The following is a 15,541-nucleotide window of genomic DNA, read 5'->3' as shown; positions in this document are numbered from 1 at the left end:
TTGAAACCTTGTGCACACCTAGTGTTTGACAAAATACTCAAATGAGCTAGAACCATGATCATCTTCCTAATATTCATTCAATTTATTTTATTTCTACAATAGATTGAAGTTACTAAAAATTTCGGAACATTTAGAGTGTAAGGAAGCTCAAGTGAGGTATGTTGGCTAAACTTTTATCTTAGAATTGAATCCCATGTTATTCATGTAAATTATGTAAGTCCCGAGTGATTCATTATGAAATTGGCTATTCTGAGTAAGATTTGGGTTGAAAGATATATGTTCAACAAGCATCACAAATGATCTATTCATGTTATGTTACCAATTGAGAATGTGTTAAAATATGGGCTGTGCATTAATAATGTTTCAACTTTAAGTCAAGTTCAAATGAAGGCTGTTTATTATTTATTTATCACCTTTCATTCGAGTCGTATTATTTATTGTTTGGCTTACCTAGCATGTTCAGGTTAGTTGTCATCACAAATTAGGTAGGATTTTGGATTGTGACAGTAGCCACCCCTTTCAATACTATAAACCCAAGCCTAGAAGCAAAAAAAACTTTTCATAACTTGATAACATACAATTACACTTATCAATAAGCAAAATAGGTTGAAATTAGAGAAAAATGACTCAATCTAAACAATTAAATAACTTAATCAGCTTCGTCTTCAGGAAAAAGTACTTCAGTTGTCCAGTTTGAATCATTGAAAGTACCTTCTTACTATGATTGTTGTATGCTTTAGAGAATTCTATAAAACAGTGTGAATAGCATTAGAAGCGTTAACCTCAAAAAGGTGCAACATAATATTTTATATAGGAGTGAGGTTGGCCAAATTCTTTTATAAATTTATCTCTAAAACCTAAAATAATTGGGTTACCTAAAATAAAACATACTATAAAAGGATTCCAATTATTTCCTTAAAAGACATGTTTTTCCATTTTATGCAAGTATTTCTACAACTAATGAATCCTAGTTGACTATAAATTCCTCCCGTTAGTACCATACTTTCAGCCCACAAAATAAATCCTTCAAGGAATCTGACTGTCATCAGAAATAAATTTGTCCAGCTCAACCCAGAAGGAAACAACTTTTAGATTCTGATCAGTGGATTTCAAGGGACCTCGTTCTTTTACAACTATTTGTGTATCATCAAAACTAATATAGTGTCAACTCAAAAAAAATTCGTTTTGATGATGACAAACCCATGTGCAATTTATAACCCATGTGCAACTTCCGCATAAGAACCAACTTCATTATCAGCACTCTTCCTACAAGATGTTTGTTATGCATGTCTAGGGACTCACCTTCAACCCATTGCAACCCTATAGATGGTTAGGCATAAGAACCAGATTGGTTCAGCATTTTTCATGCAAATTAAGGTTCATTGATCATTATATGTGCAAATTCCTTAAATTTCCCATTTTGGCATCATCAGAAAACTAAAGCATTAGTATAGTCAAAAGCAAAGATTTAAGCAATCTCAAACTCGTAGTTACTCGGGTTGCACTAAGATACACATAAGTAAAAAGCTCGAACGTTTAATCTTAGGATATTATTCATCTTTAAGAGACTCATCAAAATAAAATAAAAAAATTATTTATTATGAACCAATTGAGTTTAAAAGGCCCAAACCAATATAAAGTTGCAAGAACCTGCTAAAATTTCCAAAAAACAAGATTAAACTAGCAGAGTACATAAAGAGAGCAAAAAGAAGGACTTGACACTAGAAAGGACTGGATTTGGACTGAGAATTGACTAGGGACCATGATCATTTGCTGGAAGAGGATAGAGTTTGCATAAACCCCCAACAACTTGTCAAGGAGAGTAATGATAGCTTCTTGGACTTTCTGCCTCTTCTCCTTCAATTTCCTATTTTCATCCTTTAAAGAGGCAATCTCCTCAGCTAGCCTCTTATTCTCCTTCATGGCTGCCTCCAATTTATTGATCAATTGAGTGATAAGGGTGTTGCTTTTAGAACCTAGTTTATTCTCCATGAGAACACACTCCTGAAGTGTTGCTCTATCAAATATTTTCTTTTTTATCCCCTTTTTTCCTTCTCCCAACGGAACCTTAAAGTGAGCAAACACTTGAGTAATAAAAAACCTATAAGGAAGTGCATGATTTCTCTTTGATGGATTGGCTATCCTAGCCATGTGCTTGATCATGAATGATGGTAAGTTAAACAACATATTCTTTTCAAGTACTTCCACTACTGCCAGATCCAATGCAGTAACCTCATTCCTTCTCTTCGATCTATAAAGCACACACTTGTTCACAAACTCATACAACAGCTTATGAATCGAGTTCATTTCCTCTTTATACACTTTCCTGTGCTCCTCAGTTTGTTTCCTTTTTGAGTGCTTGGAAGTCAAGTACGCCTTAGTTTGCTTCTCCTCATATATCTTCAGCCAGTCATGTTTGACTTAAGTGTCAAACCCATTGGTAGTAAGCCTCAAGATCTGTCTCAGACCCTCAACATTGAAGGTCACTTCTACTCCCTTAATCGTGGTGATCATAGTGTCATCCTATAACAAATAAAACTGTAGTAGAAGTGGTACACTTCTTCCTTTTGGATTTCTAAAGTGGAAAAAGGAAAAGATATATCCACTTCTAGAAATCTAACATTTCTTTCAGTTCCTTCATCCCGAGCTCTCCAACGATTTCACGGTCTATCACCCTAACCTTCAACATACTCTGTCGAATGAACCACATATACTTACCAATATAGGTAACCTTTTCTTGTATTTCTTTCATCTTTTGGAACTGGTTCCTTTCTCAGTAGGATCACTCTTTTTTTCTTCTTTGGATTCCTCTTCGTTTTGCTAGTCGTTCCTGAAAAACTTGCTTTCTTCTTCCTTTTAGAGGGACCTCCTCCTCTTCATCACTTTCTAGATCATCTCTCAACCTAAATTCTTTACTCTCTTTGATTTCTTTTCTCTTCCTCTTACTTTCATGAGCTGCATTTTCAAGCATAGCCTTTCCTTTACTCCTAGTAATAGAAGTTCTTTTCTTATATTGTGTCTCCTTCTTTGAAAACTATTTTACTCTTTTTCCAGTGAACTTAATACCTTATATCTCCGCCTTATTCTTCTTGATAACTATTATTTCTGCTAATGACAGATTATCATCTTCATCTTCTTCTTGATTCACTCCCTTTCCTTTTTTCTCTCAGCACCTTCCCCCTCAGTTTTAGCCAAATTGACATCCAAAGAATTAGGTTCTTTATCAGCCGATGTAGCACTCTCAGTTTCACCAGCACCCTCAGTACTAGTTCCCACATGACATTATTTTGCACTTCCTCACTCAATAGGACTTAATCTTTACCCTCACCAGTGCTAGAAAAACCTGATTGTTGTCCAGGGGCTTCTACGGGAATGTCAATTTCTTCTCCTTACCCACAGTATCGTCATCTTTTTTTCCATCTCACCTTCATCTCCTAACATAATGGTTTCATCACTGATGTTTTTCACCTATATATCTCCTTCCTAACATCTACTTCTACTTCAGTAACACCCTCAACCCCTTCTGTTTTGCCTTATATTTCAGACTTTTTCCCCTGAAAGCCAGCCTCATCACCAATTGATTTTCAAGAAAAGATTCTTTCACTAACAGGTGTTGGGTTTTCTTGTTCTTGAATTGGGTTATGAGTTTGGGCAATTTCAGTTTCGGGGTTTGAAGGAGAAGAATTACCTACTAGTTTGATCTGCTCAAACTCATGTGGGATAGACTGAGAGGGATTTTGGATGGTTAACATTGCCGGGTTCTTAGAAATTTTGATGGGTTTTGAATTGGGGGTCTTCTTTCTTTTTTAGATTAAGCACATAGATGAGATGATTGGAAAAGAGATTTGTGTAGGTGGTAAATGTGTGGGAATGAATTTAAATAAGGAAAGACGCTATTTGAAAGTTAAACCAAATTAGTTAGGGATTTTAATTCCTAAACTAGTTACGGAAAGGGATACGCCCCAAATTTGAATGAAACATCGGCGGTTAATTGGCGCTCAAATAGGCATCAGAGACGTGTATTCAGCTATTCTAGGAACATGTTTCTATTTTTCGCGCGGATTGATGACAGTTATGTTTACCTTTTATGACTCAAGTATGTCAAGATTCGAGTTAAGAAACTTATTTTTATGATTGACATTTTAATAAGCTAATGCAACTAACTACTAAAAAATAGGTACATACCTGAATGTCAAAAGAATAGAGTTCTTTGACTGTTTTCATCAATTCGGTTGAGTATCCTCCAAGGGTAGGGGTAATATCATCAAATCTTATCTAAGCAACTTGAGCATTCCATGCATGCATACATGTTATAATATAAGACCAAGTTAGATATTTTTCAAGATACTTTGATATAACATAGCCAATCATTAAGGGAATCAAAAAATGTGCTTACTTCAACCAAACAAAGATCTAAGCAGTTTCTTTTAAAGTGATCCTTGCTCAAAATTGATAAATATATTTGCAATATGCTCTTTAAGTACCCTTTAGATAACTCAACATCCTCTTCACTACTTTCAAATTCAGCTTCTTGGGATTTACTAGAACCTAGCATAAAGCCCAACACTAAATACAATAATTGGTCTACTTGTCCTTACATACAATAAGGACCCGATCATACCCCTATACCATTTTTTTTCAACAGATGCGTCAGATTCATTCATGTCCAATCGCGTAGAAGTGTCTATATAAGTGTGAATTGTCTTTACCTTGTCCATTTCAAACCTTTTAGGTAGTTCCTTGACATACGTTTGTTGATTTATCATCATGTCATTTACAGTTTGCTTAACTTGTAGCCAAAGAAAGAAGCTTAGCTAACCCATCAGGCTCATCTTAAATACACTTTCTATTAACTTTGCAAATTCATTTGTCACGACCTAAAACTGAACATGTCATGATGGCACCCATCACAGTACTAGGCAAGCCGACAATCACAAATAACTACGTTATTTTTTTAATTGAAAACAAGATAAAACAGATTTAACAGTAATAACTCTCATAAATAGTCGATAAGAAATACTGCGACTCAAATACAAAATTCTCGAAATCTGGGTGTTACTAAGTACATGAGCTACTAAAATGTCAACACAGTGTAACTGTTAAAACAACTATCTAGAAAGATAAAAATGTGCTAATAACTTAAAAAAAGGAGAGTCGTGGTCTGCGGACGCCAAGGCAGCTACCTCAATAGTCTCTAAGCATATGAAGCTCCAAATCTAGCAACTGCCGTGCCCAGAAGTACCTGGATCTGCACACGAAGTGCAAAGTATAGTATGAGCACAACCGACCCAATGTACTCAATAAGTAACAGGACTAACCTAGGGCTGAAAGTAGTGACGAGCTCAGATAGGTACAATCCAAATCCAGATAATAACAGTAATAACTCAGAGAGAAATCCAATAATCAATTTATAGACAGTATAGAAATGTATGCATGCTTTCTAATTTTCAACAGTTTGAGCACAAATAGGATAGAATATGCCAAGTATGACTAATATGAGGAATGTCACATCTCGATATCTACATATCAGACATGCATGCCAATTGTAATGCAACACAATGATAAAGCCATATACTCATGCTCTCGGAGTATTCAACCTCACAGCATGCTCAATCACTCAGTACTCTCAATCACTCAGCACTCTCAATTGCTCGATACTCGTACTCAGCACTCGCATTCAGTAGGTACCTATGCGCACTACTAGTATGTTAGGCTCCGGAGGGGCGGATCCTTCCCAAGCGCTAATATGAGCCAATCATGGTATGACTCAATAAAGCGTGTTGCTTCATGTAGCTCGTTCCCATAAACATTACTTATAATTAGGCCCTCGGCCTTACTCTGTCATCAATCTTTCCAGTCTCTCGGGCTCACAAGTCTCCTGACAATCAACCCAAACAATGATAACATGATGTAACAATAAATGGTGATGGAGACTAAGATATGATATGCAAATGATAGATGTGACAGACGCAATCAAAATTCCGCTTTTGTGGTTTCCATGAGGTCCCCCTGCCTTTGCTTCTGCAAACAAGGCTCCGCTACTGCGAAGTCGCACCAGATACCTCCTCTCCGTTTCTGCGGAAACTGCTGCCCCTCGCCCAAATCGCACCTGCACTCCTTTTTCCGCATCTGCGATCCCGCAGATGCCGACCAAACTCTCGCACATGCGCATCTCTTCAGCCCCAGCTAAAACCGCACATGCGCATCCCAAACTCGCTTCTGTAGTCGCGCACCTGCGACCCAATTCTTCGCATATGCAATCGCACCAGACCTGAAGCACTTCAGCATTTCCCCAAGTCCAAATGCATTCTGATATCGACCCGAATCACTCCCGAGGCCTGCGGGACCACATCCAAACATACCAAAACATCCCAAAATGTCATACCAACTTAGTCGATATCTCAAATCATATCAATCAATACTCAAACCACGAATCGTACATTGATTCAAGCCTAATGAACTTGTGATCTTCTAACGTCCAAAACTAATGCCGAAACATACCAAACAAACTCCGATTAACCTCAACTTTTGTACACAAGTCATAAATGACATAACAGACCTATTCCAACTTTTGGAACTAGATTTCGAGCCAAGTAACCACAAAGTCAACTCTCGGTCAAACTTCTCAACTCTCCAAATTTTAACTTTTCTAATTTTCGTCAATTCAAGCCAAAATCATCTACGGATATCCAAATCAATATGCGGACACACTCTTAAGTCAAAAATTACCATACAGATCTATCGGATCCATCAAAACTCTATTTCGGAGTTAGTTACACATAAGTCAACATCCAGTCAACTCTTTCAATTTAGGCTTCCAACCTTGGGACTAAGTGTCCCACTTCATTCTGAAATATTCCCGGAACTAAATCAACCATCCCGGCAAGTCACATAACAACAAACAGATATGGAATAGGTAATAAATAGGGGAACGGGGCTATAATACTCAAATGATTGGCCGGGTCATTTCATCACTACATAAAGATTCATTAGTAGTACCAAAAATGATATCATCAATTTAGACTTGAACAATAGGCATGCTTTTACCTTGCTTCATCAGAAATAGAGTATTGTCAATTTTATCTCTTGTGAACCCGTTTTCAAGTAAGAATTTTGATAATCTTTCGTAGTATGTCGTAGGTGCTTTCTTTATACCATACAATTCCTTGTCCAATTTGTAGAGATGATCAAGAAACTCATGGCTTGGAAAACATAGAGGTTGGCATACAAATAACTCTTTCTTTAGATACCCATTCATGAATGCGCTTTTGACTTCTATTTGGTACATTTTGAAGCCCATGTAGGATACAAAATCAATGAGCATACTTATAGCCTTTATTCTTGAAACTAGTGTAAAAGTTTTATCATAGTCTATTCACTCTTCTTGATTGCAAACATGCACTGCCAGCCTTTTCTTATTCCTTATAATAGTACCTTGGTTGTCTAGATTGTTCCTAAAAATTCAACTGGTTACAATAATTATTTTGTTCTATGGTCGGGGTTCGAGATGTCATAATTTTCTTTCAAATAGATGAAGTTCTTTTTGCATAGCAACAATTCAATCAACATCTTGAAGAGCCTATATGATATTTTTAGGATCAATCATAGACAGGTAGGTAGATAAGGCACACATATTTCTCACTTTCAATCTATTCATGATTGTAGAATTTACAGGAGTGAGAACACTTTAGATTGGATGAGAACTATTGTACTTTCAGTTTCTCACTTGTATTTCTAAGTATCACCATTTTTGTTTTTTGATATGTAGAGGAACCAGCTTTGTTGTCAGCATTCGTTTCACCATTAACCTATTTGGTTCCCCCTGTCTGTTGTACATCATGCTCTGCTTCCAGAGAATTGGTTCTTGTACTATCTCTCCTGACTCAACAATGTTCTCCCAAGTACCTTGATCTAATCCATCATCATAGGATTGTGTGAATCCAAATTCATCATTATCATGTAAGCATTTCTCAACCAACTAATCAATTGCATCAACAATCACATGCACATTGTTTTCAATACAGAAGGTTATTTTGTTATATACTTTATAAGCCTTACTATATGAAGAGTATCCAAGGAATATGCTTCATCACTTTTTGCATCAAACATTTTTAGAGAATTGTTTACATTATTATATACAAAATACTTACTTCCTAATACTCTTAGGTGAGTTATATTGAGTTTACTGCTCTTAAGTAACTCATAGGGGGTCTTCTCAAATAAAGGTCTAATCATGAATCTATTGATTATATAGCAAGTAGTGTTTACAACCTCATCCCAAAACATTTTATGAAGGCTACTAGTAATTACCATGATTTTTGTCATATTCTCTAAGGTCCTATTTTTTCTTTCAACAACACCATTTTGCTGAGGGGTTCTAGGTGTAGAGAATCTATGATCAATGATATGACTCATATAATATTTAAGAAATTTAGCATTTTTAAATTCAGTACCATGATATGATCTAATGCTAGCTAACTAACTATCCAATTTTCTTCGTGGTTTCTTCACAAATACAATAAATAAATCATATGTGCCATCTTTAGAATCAAGAAACAAGGTCCATGTAAACCTAGAATATCCATTAATAATCACAAATACATACATCGTTTCACCTCTACTTTGAATCCTCATGGGACCACATAAATATGTGAGCAGTAGTTTCAAGGGACGCGAGGTACTTACAACTTTCTTTGATTTGAAAGAGGACTTGACATGTTTAACTTTTTGCACAAACTTCATATACTTTGTCTTCCTTGAACCTAGACTTCGAGCCTATTATCTCACAATAATGAACCATTATCAAGCACACTAAGATATGTTAGTTCATTTTCAGGAGAAGAGATAATATCATCTTTGTAAAATTTTTGTGCCTTTTTCCTTTAAGAACCAGGTTTCTAGAATTAAGACTAGTAATAATGCACACAGTAGAGGTAAATAGAATATGGTTCCCTCTATTACACATTTGAGATATACTCAGCAAGTTGTGTTTTAGACAATTAACATAATATATATTTTCTATTGCATGGAAGTAGGACTTACCACCTTTATCTATACCAATAATATCTCCTTTATTACCATCATCAAATCCCATACTCCATCCTTGTAAAGCTTTTAGTGTGAGAAATATTTTTTCTGTTATGTGTCGAGAGCAGGAACTCTCAACGTATCACATGTTCTTGCTTCCCCTGACCTTAGCTTGCAAAATAATTCAGAGGTTAGATTTGGATATCCATGCTAGCTTGCGTCATCCATTATAGCTTGAGTCCCTTTATTTTAGTAAAATGATTAAACAAATTATTTTTAGCTCATCCTAGAAGTCATGCATTTTTTAATGAAGAACCAGGTTTCACAATTATTTTCCTCTCAACATATTCAATATTTTTTTGAATTTCTTTGAACTTAGTCGTGCATGCATATTTAAAGTGCATTATCACTGTAGTGTGTGCACAAACAATTTTCACGAAGCGAGACATAATTACTTTGAGGTTATACGGGGTCTTGACCTTTTGTGTCCTCGTCCTATTCTATTTCTACTGTAGTTTGCCTGCAAGGTAGTTGGTATCATTGAAGAAATAGTCCATCCCAGAGTTCATTCTAATTCATACTTATTCTTTTCAGATTCTCTTGAATCCTCCTAATTTTTCTCACTCAGCAGCGAGATCATTATTAACCTTTTTCAGTTTACTCTTTAGGTTTTCCTGAATCTCACTAGCATGACTCTTTCCCTTAGCAGGTGTATAAGAAGCTTTTTATTTTCAATCTCTAAAATAAACTTTTCATTACTTAGAGTGAGAACCTGGTCCTTTAGATCTTTAATGGTGATCTGTAAGTTCTCCTTATTTAGTTCTAAAGTCTTTGTTTTTTAAATTTAAGAAACGCATATTCATTTATGAGTTTTTTCTTTTTCACCACATAGACTATGACATGCACCAATTAAGAGTTGAAACAATGAAGCCAATTTCTTTTTAGGGTAAATTTGAATATGTTTTTCATGAAAATTTATCTTAGTTTGGTCATCTTCCACATCAGAATCAGAATTGGACATTAATACAAGAACGCCTTTATTGTCTGAGTCAAATTCATCCTTGGCCATCGAGGATTGATCTTTGAAAAATCACCAGATCATCACCAGAGGTATTTTCCATAGCAGCTAGAGCCCTTTTTATAATCTTGTTAGCACTCTTCTTTGGCATCTTTCTCCTAGGAACTCGGTATTTCTTCTGATCTTTCACTTTATTAGAATTATTTTTTTCCACCCAGTCTCCGATATTAGGCTATTCCTGATAAAGTTATCGCGACTGTCACATTTGTAGCACCCAGTATTTCTCTTCTTTGGAGCCTTAGATTTAGAGGTACTACCCTTTCTTCATAAGACTATTCTTCCTTATAATGCATTGGAATCCACGTTTCAATAATGCTATATTATTATCGTCAGTTTCAAGATTTTTAGTGTCCTTGAGAATCGGGTTCTTATCCTTACGAGGATCTGGTATCTAACGATTTTGTTACTTTAGCTCATAAGTCTTCATGTTTTTGATGATATCGTCAATGGTCATTGTTTCAATATCTCTAGCTTATGTTATTGCATTAAACTGGCTTTCCCACGAAGTGGCAATATACTTAGAATATTTCTTAAAGTCGTATTTATGTGGATGATTTATCCAAGTGTGATTAACTCGTTGGTAATTATTGTAAACCTAGTATGCATCTATTGGATATCTTCCCCATCTCCATCTTGAAAAGTTCATACTGCCTTGTGAGCATGTCAATCTTAGATTGTTTGACCCAATTTATTCCTTCATGAGCGATCTGCAAGGCATCCAAAATTTTCTTAACATTGGTGCACGCAGAGATTCGATTATACTCGCCAGGTCTAACAACACAAATTAATACCTTTTTAGCCTTAGCATTCTTCTTCATAGGCTTAACATCTTTATCATTATACTGCTTCTGGGTTTTGGGGCCAGTTACTATACTCTTATCATCTTTTTTCATGGGAATATTAAGACTTTTCTGAATAATGTCCCAGAGATCTAAATCTTCGCTTTCCATAAAATTTTGCATCCTTGCTTTTTAACATCCATATGACTTTCTATTAAGTAGTGGGTAGCCTTATAGTTGATTGTCTTTCTTGAATGCCAGGAGATGTAGCCATCTCGAATCCTTTCAAGGTGTTAGCCTTACTTTGAACGATATTTCTATGATACCAATTGTTATTTTAGAACGCACCTACACAGGGGGGGGGGGTGAAGTGTGTTTTGCCCGATTTTTGTATTTCAAAGAATCTGGTTCTTTGACCTAATTATTTGACACAAGGGTTGAAAGTGAAATGCGAAATTTAAATTACACAAGCAATTTTACGTGGAAAACCTCCTTGCTCAAGGGAGGAAAAAACATGACCTACCCTTGTAGGATTTACCTCAAAACTTCACTAACTTTAAAGAGAAGTTAGATTACAACTCAATAATCAAAGGGGCTAACTCTAGTACCTTAACCCCTACAATCAACCCAATTGTAGCTACCCTTGTTATGACTATAAAGTCTAGTCTAGAAAGCAAAATAAACTCTTCAGAACTTGATAAACTATGTTTACGCTTCTCAATAAGCAAAATAAGTTACAATTAGAGGACAATGACTCAACCTAAACACTAAAAAACTTAATCAACTTCGTCGTCAGGATCAAGTTCTTTAGATCCTCTGGTTGAATTTTTGAAAGCACATTCTTGCTATGATTGCCATTTAGTTTGGAGAATTCTTTGAAACTGTGTGAATAACGATAGAAGTGTTAACCTCAAATAGAAGCAACGTGATACTTTACATAGAAGTGAGGTTGGCCGACCAACTTTAGCTCTAAAACCTAAAATAATTCGGTTACCTCCTAAAGAAAAGAAATCCTAAATGATTCTATTTATCTCCTTAAAAGACTCATTCACATGCTTTTCCATTTCATGTAATTATTTTCATAATTAATGAATCTCGTTGGACCACGAATTTCCCCAATTATTAGCATATTGAAGAAATTCGACTGTCAGTACAAATTGTTTTGTCCAGCTCAACCCAACTTGCACTACAAAATAGTTTTCAGCTTCTGATCAGTAGATTTCAAGGGATGTGATTCTTTTGCAAATGTTTGTTAACCATCAAAAGCATTATAACCTCCGCTCGAAAAGTTTTATGAGAGAAATTCTAGAGTTGAGTCGTGGTTATTACTTTTTAAATAAGGAAGCTTTTCGCGTAAAAGTTCATGTCTTATTTATTTTTCGCACAGAACCAAAGTTCAGACTCTTATTGAAGCAAGTGAACTATAGATGTTTTGGTAGGCAAATTCCTGAAGTTGTGAGGGTCCCAGCGACAATACGATATCCTTTTTTAAGTCTATTTATATATTAAAAATGGTCAACAATTCATTCCGTTTAGGGCAAGACCCCATCAAAAAATATTGTGATAAGACATTAAATGGACATCATAAGGTGTTTATAACGCGTCTAGTTCTAGCTTTCCATTGGCTAAAATTTCATATGACGACTTAGACTAAAAATTTCAAGCTGCGATGTTGGCACCTGGTGCGACATAAGCAAACATGGCCTGACATAAGTACCTGATTTAGAAATAGGCTATGCTTCACATTTAACAGCTAAGTTATTAGCTTGCCCCAATTACGTGTGCGCTCCAAAGCCAGCACATGTCAAAAACAAATGCCTTTATTGGGTTTTAACATGAGCAGGTGATCCGCGACTTTCCCACGCTTACTGTCCAACCTTAAAATAGCCCAAATTCTCTCTCACAATCATCCAATATCCAAAGAAGCCTAAGTAGCAATAACTCCATTACTTGTAATATTGCATGGCTGATCATTTCTTTAACATTACCCCAAGCGACAATCCTTCCCCTACAGAAAACTTCTCCCCCACTGGCTCTGCTTGTGGTAATGTACTATCACCTCGTAGGCATCCGAATTTTCGAGGAATTCGGCAAAGGAACGGAAAATGGGTGTCTGAAATTCGCGAGCCTCGGAAAACTACGCGTATTTGGCTAGGTACCTTCTCCACTCCTGAGATGGCTGCTGCTGCGTATGACGTTGCAGCTCTGGCATTAAAAGGCCCTGATGCGCCCTTAAATTTCCCAGATTCCGCTTACTTGTACCCCGTCCCGGCTTCTCTTTCGGCCGTGGACATTCGTGCTGCTGCTGCAAATGCTGCTGCTGCTAGAGCACCTCCAATTTCAGAAAGCAGTACTGAGGTGCTGCCTGAAACTAGAAATTATGAAGGCACTATAGCAGCACAGGGACAAACTGAGTTTGTGGATGAAGAGGAAATTTTCGGAATGCCGAAATTGCTGGACGAAATGGCAGAGGCAATGCTTGTTAGCCCGCCAAGGATGCATCAGTCAACATCTTACGATGAATCACCTGAAAATTCTGATGCAGATAGTCTCTGGAGCTATCCTTAAACTATGGCCCCAATGTACAGTCCAGAACTAGAATAACGGAACCACTATTACTACAAGTTAAGTGGGTTTTGCATTTGGATTTTTTTTTTCCCTCCCTTTGAGAAACAGTTTTTGGAAAGGACGTGCGTTTGGATGTGAACAAGTAAGTACTTGTATTTCTGTTTTCTTCCTTTCAGCAAAAAAGGAAGTTACTTTACTTTTATTGAAAACACTGAGCTTTGACTTCTCAAAAATCAAAATTATAATTTTAGAAGTCAAGGGAAATTGTTTTCATGTTTTGAGTAACTTCTTCAAAATGAATACACCCATATAAACTTGGTGTATGGACTCTCTCTATAGTCTATAGGTGAGAAGTCCCTTTTCTTGTAATGTAGGAGTAATTAATTTTGATGAAGTCTGTTGGGTAAACTTAAAACTGTACTAGTACGGATGAAGCAGTAGTCAGAAAACAATGTCTTCCATCAAGAGAGCTTGCTAGCTATTTCAAGTGTGGAGTAATACTGTAAGAGTCAGAATGCCTTTAATATATTAATATATCTAGTTTACCCGGAAAAAAAAAAACAAGAATGCCTATGTCTACAGCTGTGGGAATTTCTTTGTTGTTGACATAATGAATGATATGATAGCTATGTTATTCATTAATAATATGATATCGCACATTCCGTAGTATTAATAGTTGTCTTATTAAATACTAATGTCTAGTACTATCTTTGTTCCAATTTATATGATGGAATATAAAAAAATTAAAAATAAGACGTTTGACATATAAGAGATCAAATATATGCAAAGTATTAAAATCATCATTTTAAAATGAGTAACGCTATTTTATGTCTTTTTATTTTCGTTCTCCTTATAAAAGAATACTTTTATATAAAATGCATCCCAACAAGTTATGTCATTAGAGTAAAATAAAAATATTAATTCTAGATTTTGGTTAGTTAACTTTTTCTTATTTTTTGTCATATCTTATTTGTTTTTAGCAGTATTTTGTAACACGGATTTTAAAACTATATGGAAAATTCTAAAAAAGATCAGTTTTAGAAGAGATAACAAGATATATTTATTCATAAATCTCATATTTGATTTACTTCACTTTAAATTTACTCTTAAAATGGTTCTGTATGTAACGACTCGACCGGTCGTTTTGACCTCTAGCGCGTCGTTCGACGGTTTAAGGCTTTAAGTAACTTCACTTCATGTTCCATGACTTGTACGTGTGGTCGAAATTGAATTTCGAGAGGTTCAGAATTGATTTAGAAAGACAATTCTAATTTCGGAAGGTTTAAGTTGGAAGAAGTGATTAAAGTTTGATTTTTGAGTAAACGATCTCGGAATCGGGATTTGAAGGTTCCAATAGGTTCGTATGATGATTTCGGACTTGGGCGTATATTCGGGTTGAGTATCGAGTGGACCGAAAGTATTTCAGCACTTATTATGGAAGGTTGGCATTTTGAAAGTTTAAGAATTTCTTGAGTTTGACTTGAAATGAATTTTGGTGTAATCGATGTCCGTTTGGAGTTTCGAGCCTTGGAATAGGTTCGTATCATGATTTGTGACTTGCACGTAAAGTTTCGCGTCATTCCGGGATGATTAAGTGCAATTCGGACGTGTTCGGCGAAGTTTGAAGGTTGGAAAGTTGAAAGAAAGGTTTTGGCCATCGATTCACAATTTGGATGTTGTTTTACGTGATTTGAGGTTTCGACTAAGTCCGTATCATGCTTTGGGATGTGTCAGTATGTTTGAACGGGGTCACGGGTGCGAATCAGATTAGAAACGAATCGAGTTTGGACTTGGGAGAAGTGCTGAGGCAACTGGGATCTGGTACAATCGCACTTGCGTGGAAAAGGCCGCAGGTGCGTCATTGTGGTCGAAAAAGCGACATTTGGACTGAGTTGGGATGGCTGGAGATGCGAGGATATTTTCGCATTTGTGAGCCCGCAGATGCGAAGGATGCACCGCAGAAGCGGAAAACGAGCTGGACAGTTGGGGTCATATAAGCGAAAGGTCTTCGCACGTGCGGGAGCGCAGGAGCAAAATTTGGTCCGCAGAAGCGGATTTGCTTGGCTTGGAGAGAACCGCACCTGCGATG

The 15,541-nt window shown here is 36.2% G+C and overlaps 2 protein-coding genes across 2 annotated transcripts; one reads left to right on the top strand and one right to left on the bottom strand.

Moving 5' to 3' along the window:
- Positions 1 to 1,680: 1,680 nt before the first annotated feature.
- LOC138892705 (uncharacterized) lies at positions 1,681 to 11,067 on the bottom strand. Its single transcript, XM_070176441.1, has 4 exons — positions 10,897 to 11,067; positions 7,775 to 7,978; positions 2,840 to 3,034; positions 1,681 to 2,400 (listed from the first exon to the last, which is right to left on the bottom strand). Exons 1-4 carry the CDS (start codon positions 11,065 to 11,067, stop codon positions 1,681 to 1,683), a joined length of 1,290 nt encoding a protein of 429 aa, XP_070032542.1.
- A 1,715-nt stretch (positions 11,068 to 12,782) lies between these two features.
- LOC104119832 (ethylene-responsive transcription factor ERF025-like) lies at positions 12,783 to 14,121 on the top strand. Its single transcript, XM_033652463.2, has one exon. The coding sequence runs from the start codon at positions 12,847 to 12,849 to the stop codon at positions 13,450 to 13,452; it is 606 nt and encodes a 201-aa protein (XP_033508354.1). The 5' UTR covers positions 12,783 to 12,846; the 3' UTR covers positions 13,453 to 14,121.
- The last annotated feature ends 1,420 nt before the right edge of the window (positions 14,122 to 15,541 follow it).

Source organism: Nicotiana tomentosiformis, chromosome 5 (genome assembly GCF_000390325.3).
Source record: "Nicotiana tomentosiformis chromosome 5, ASM39032v3, whole genome shotgun sequence".
Lineage (NCBI taxonomy): Eukaryota > Viridiplantae > Streptophyta > Magnoliopsida > Solanales > Solanaceae > Nicotiana > Nicotiana tomentosiformis.
Note: the sequence above shows the minus strand (reverse complement) of the source record. Positions and strands in the feature narration are given on the sequence as shown.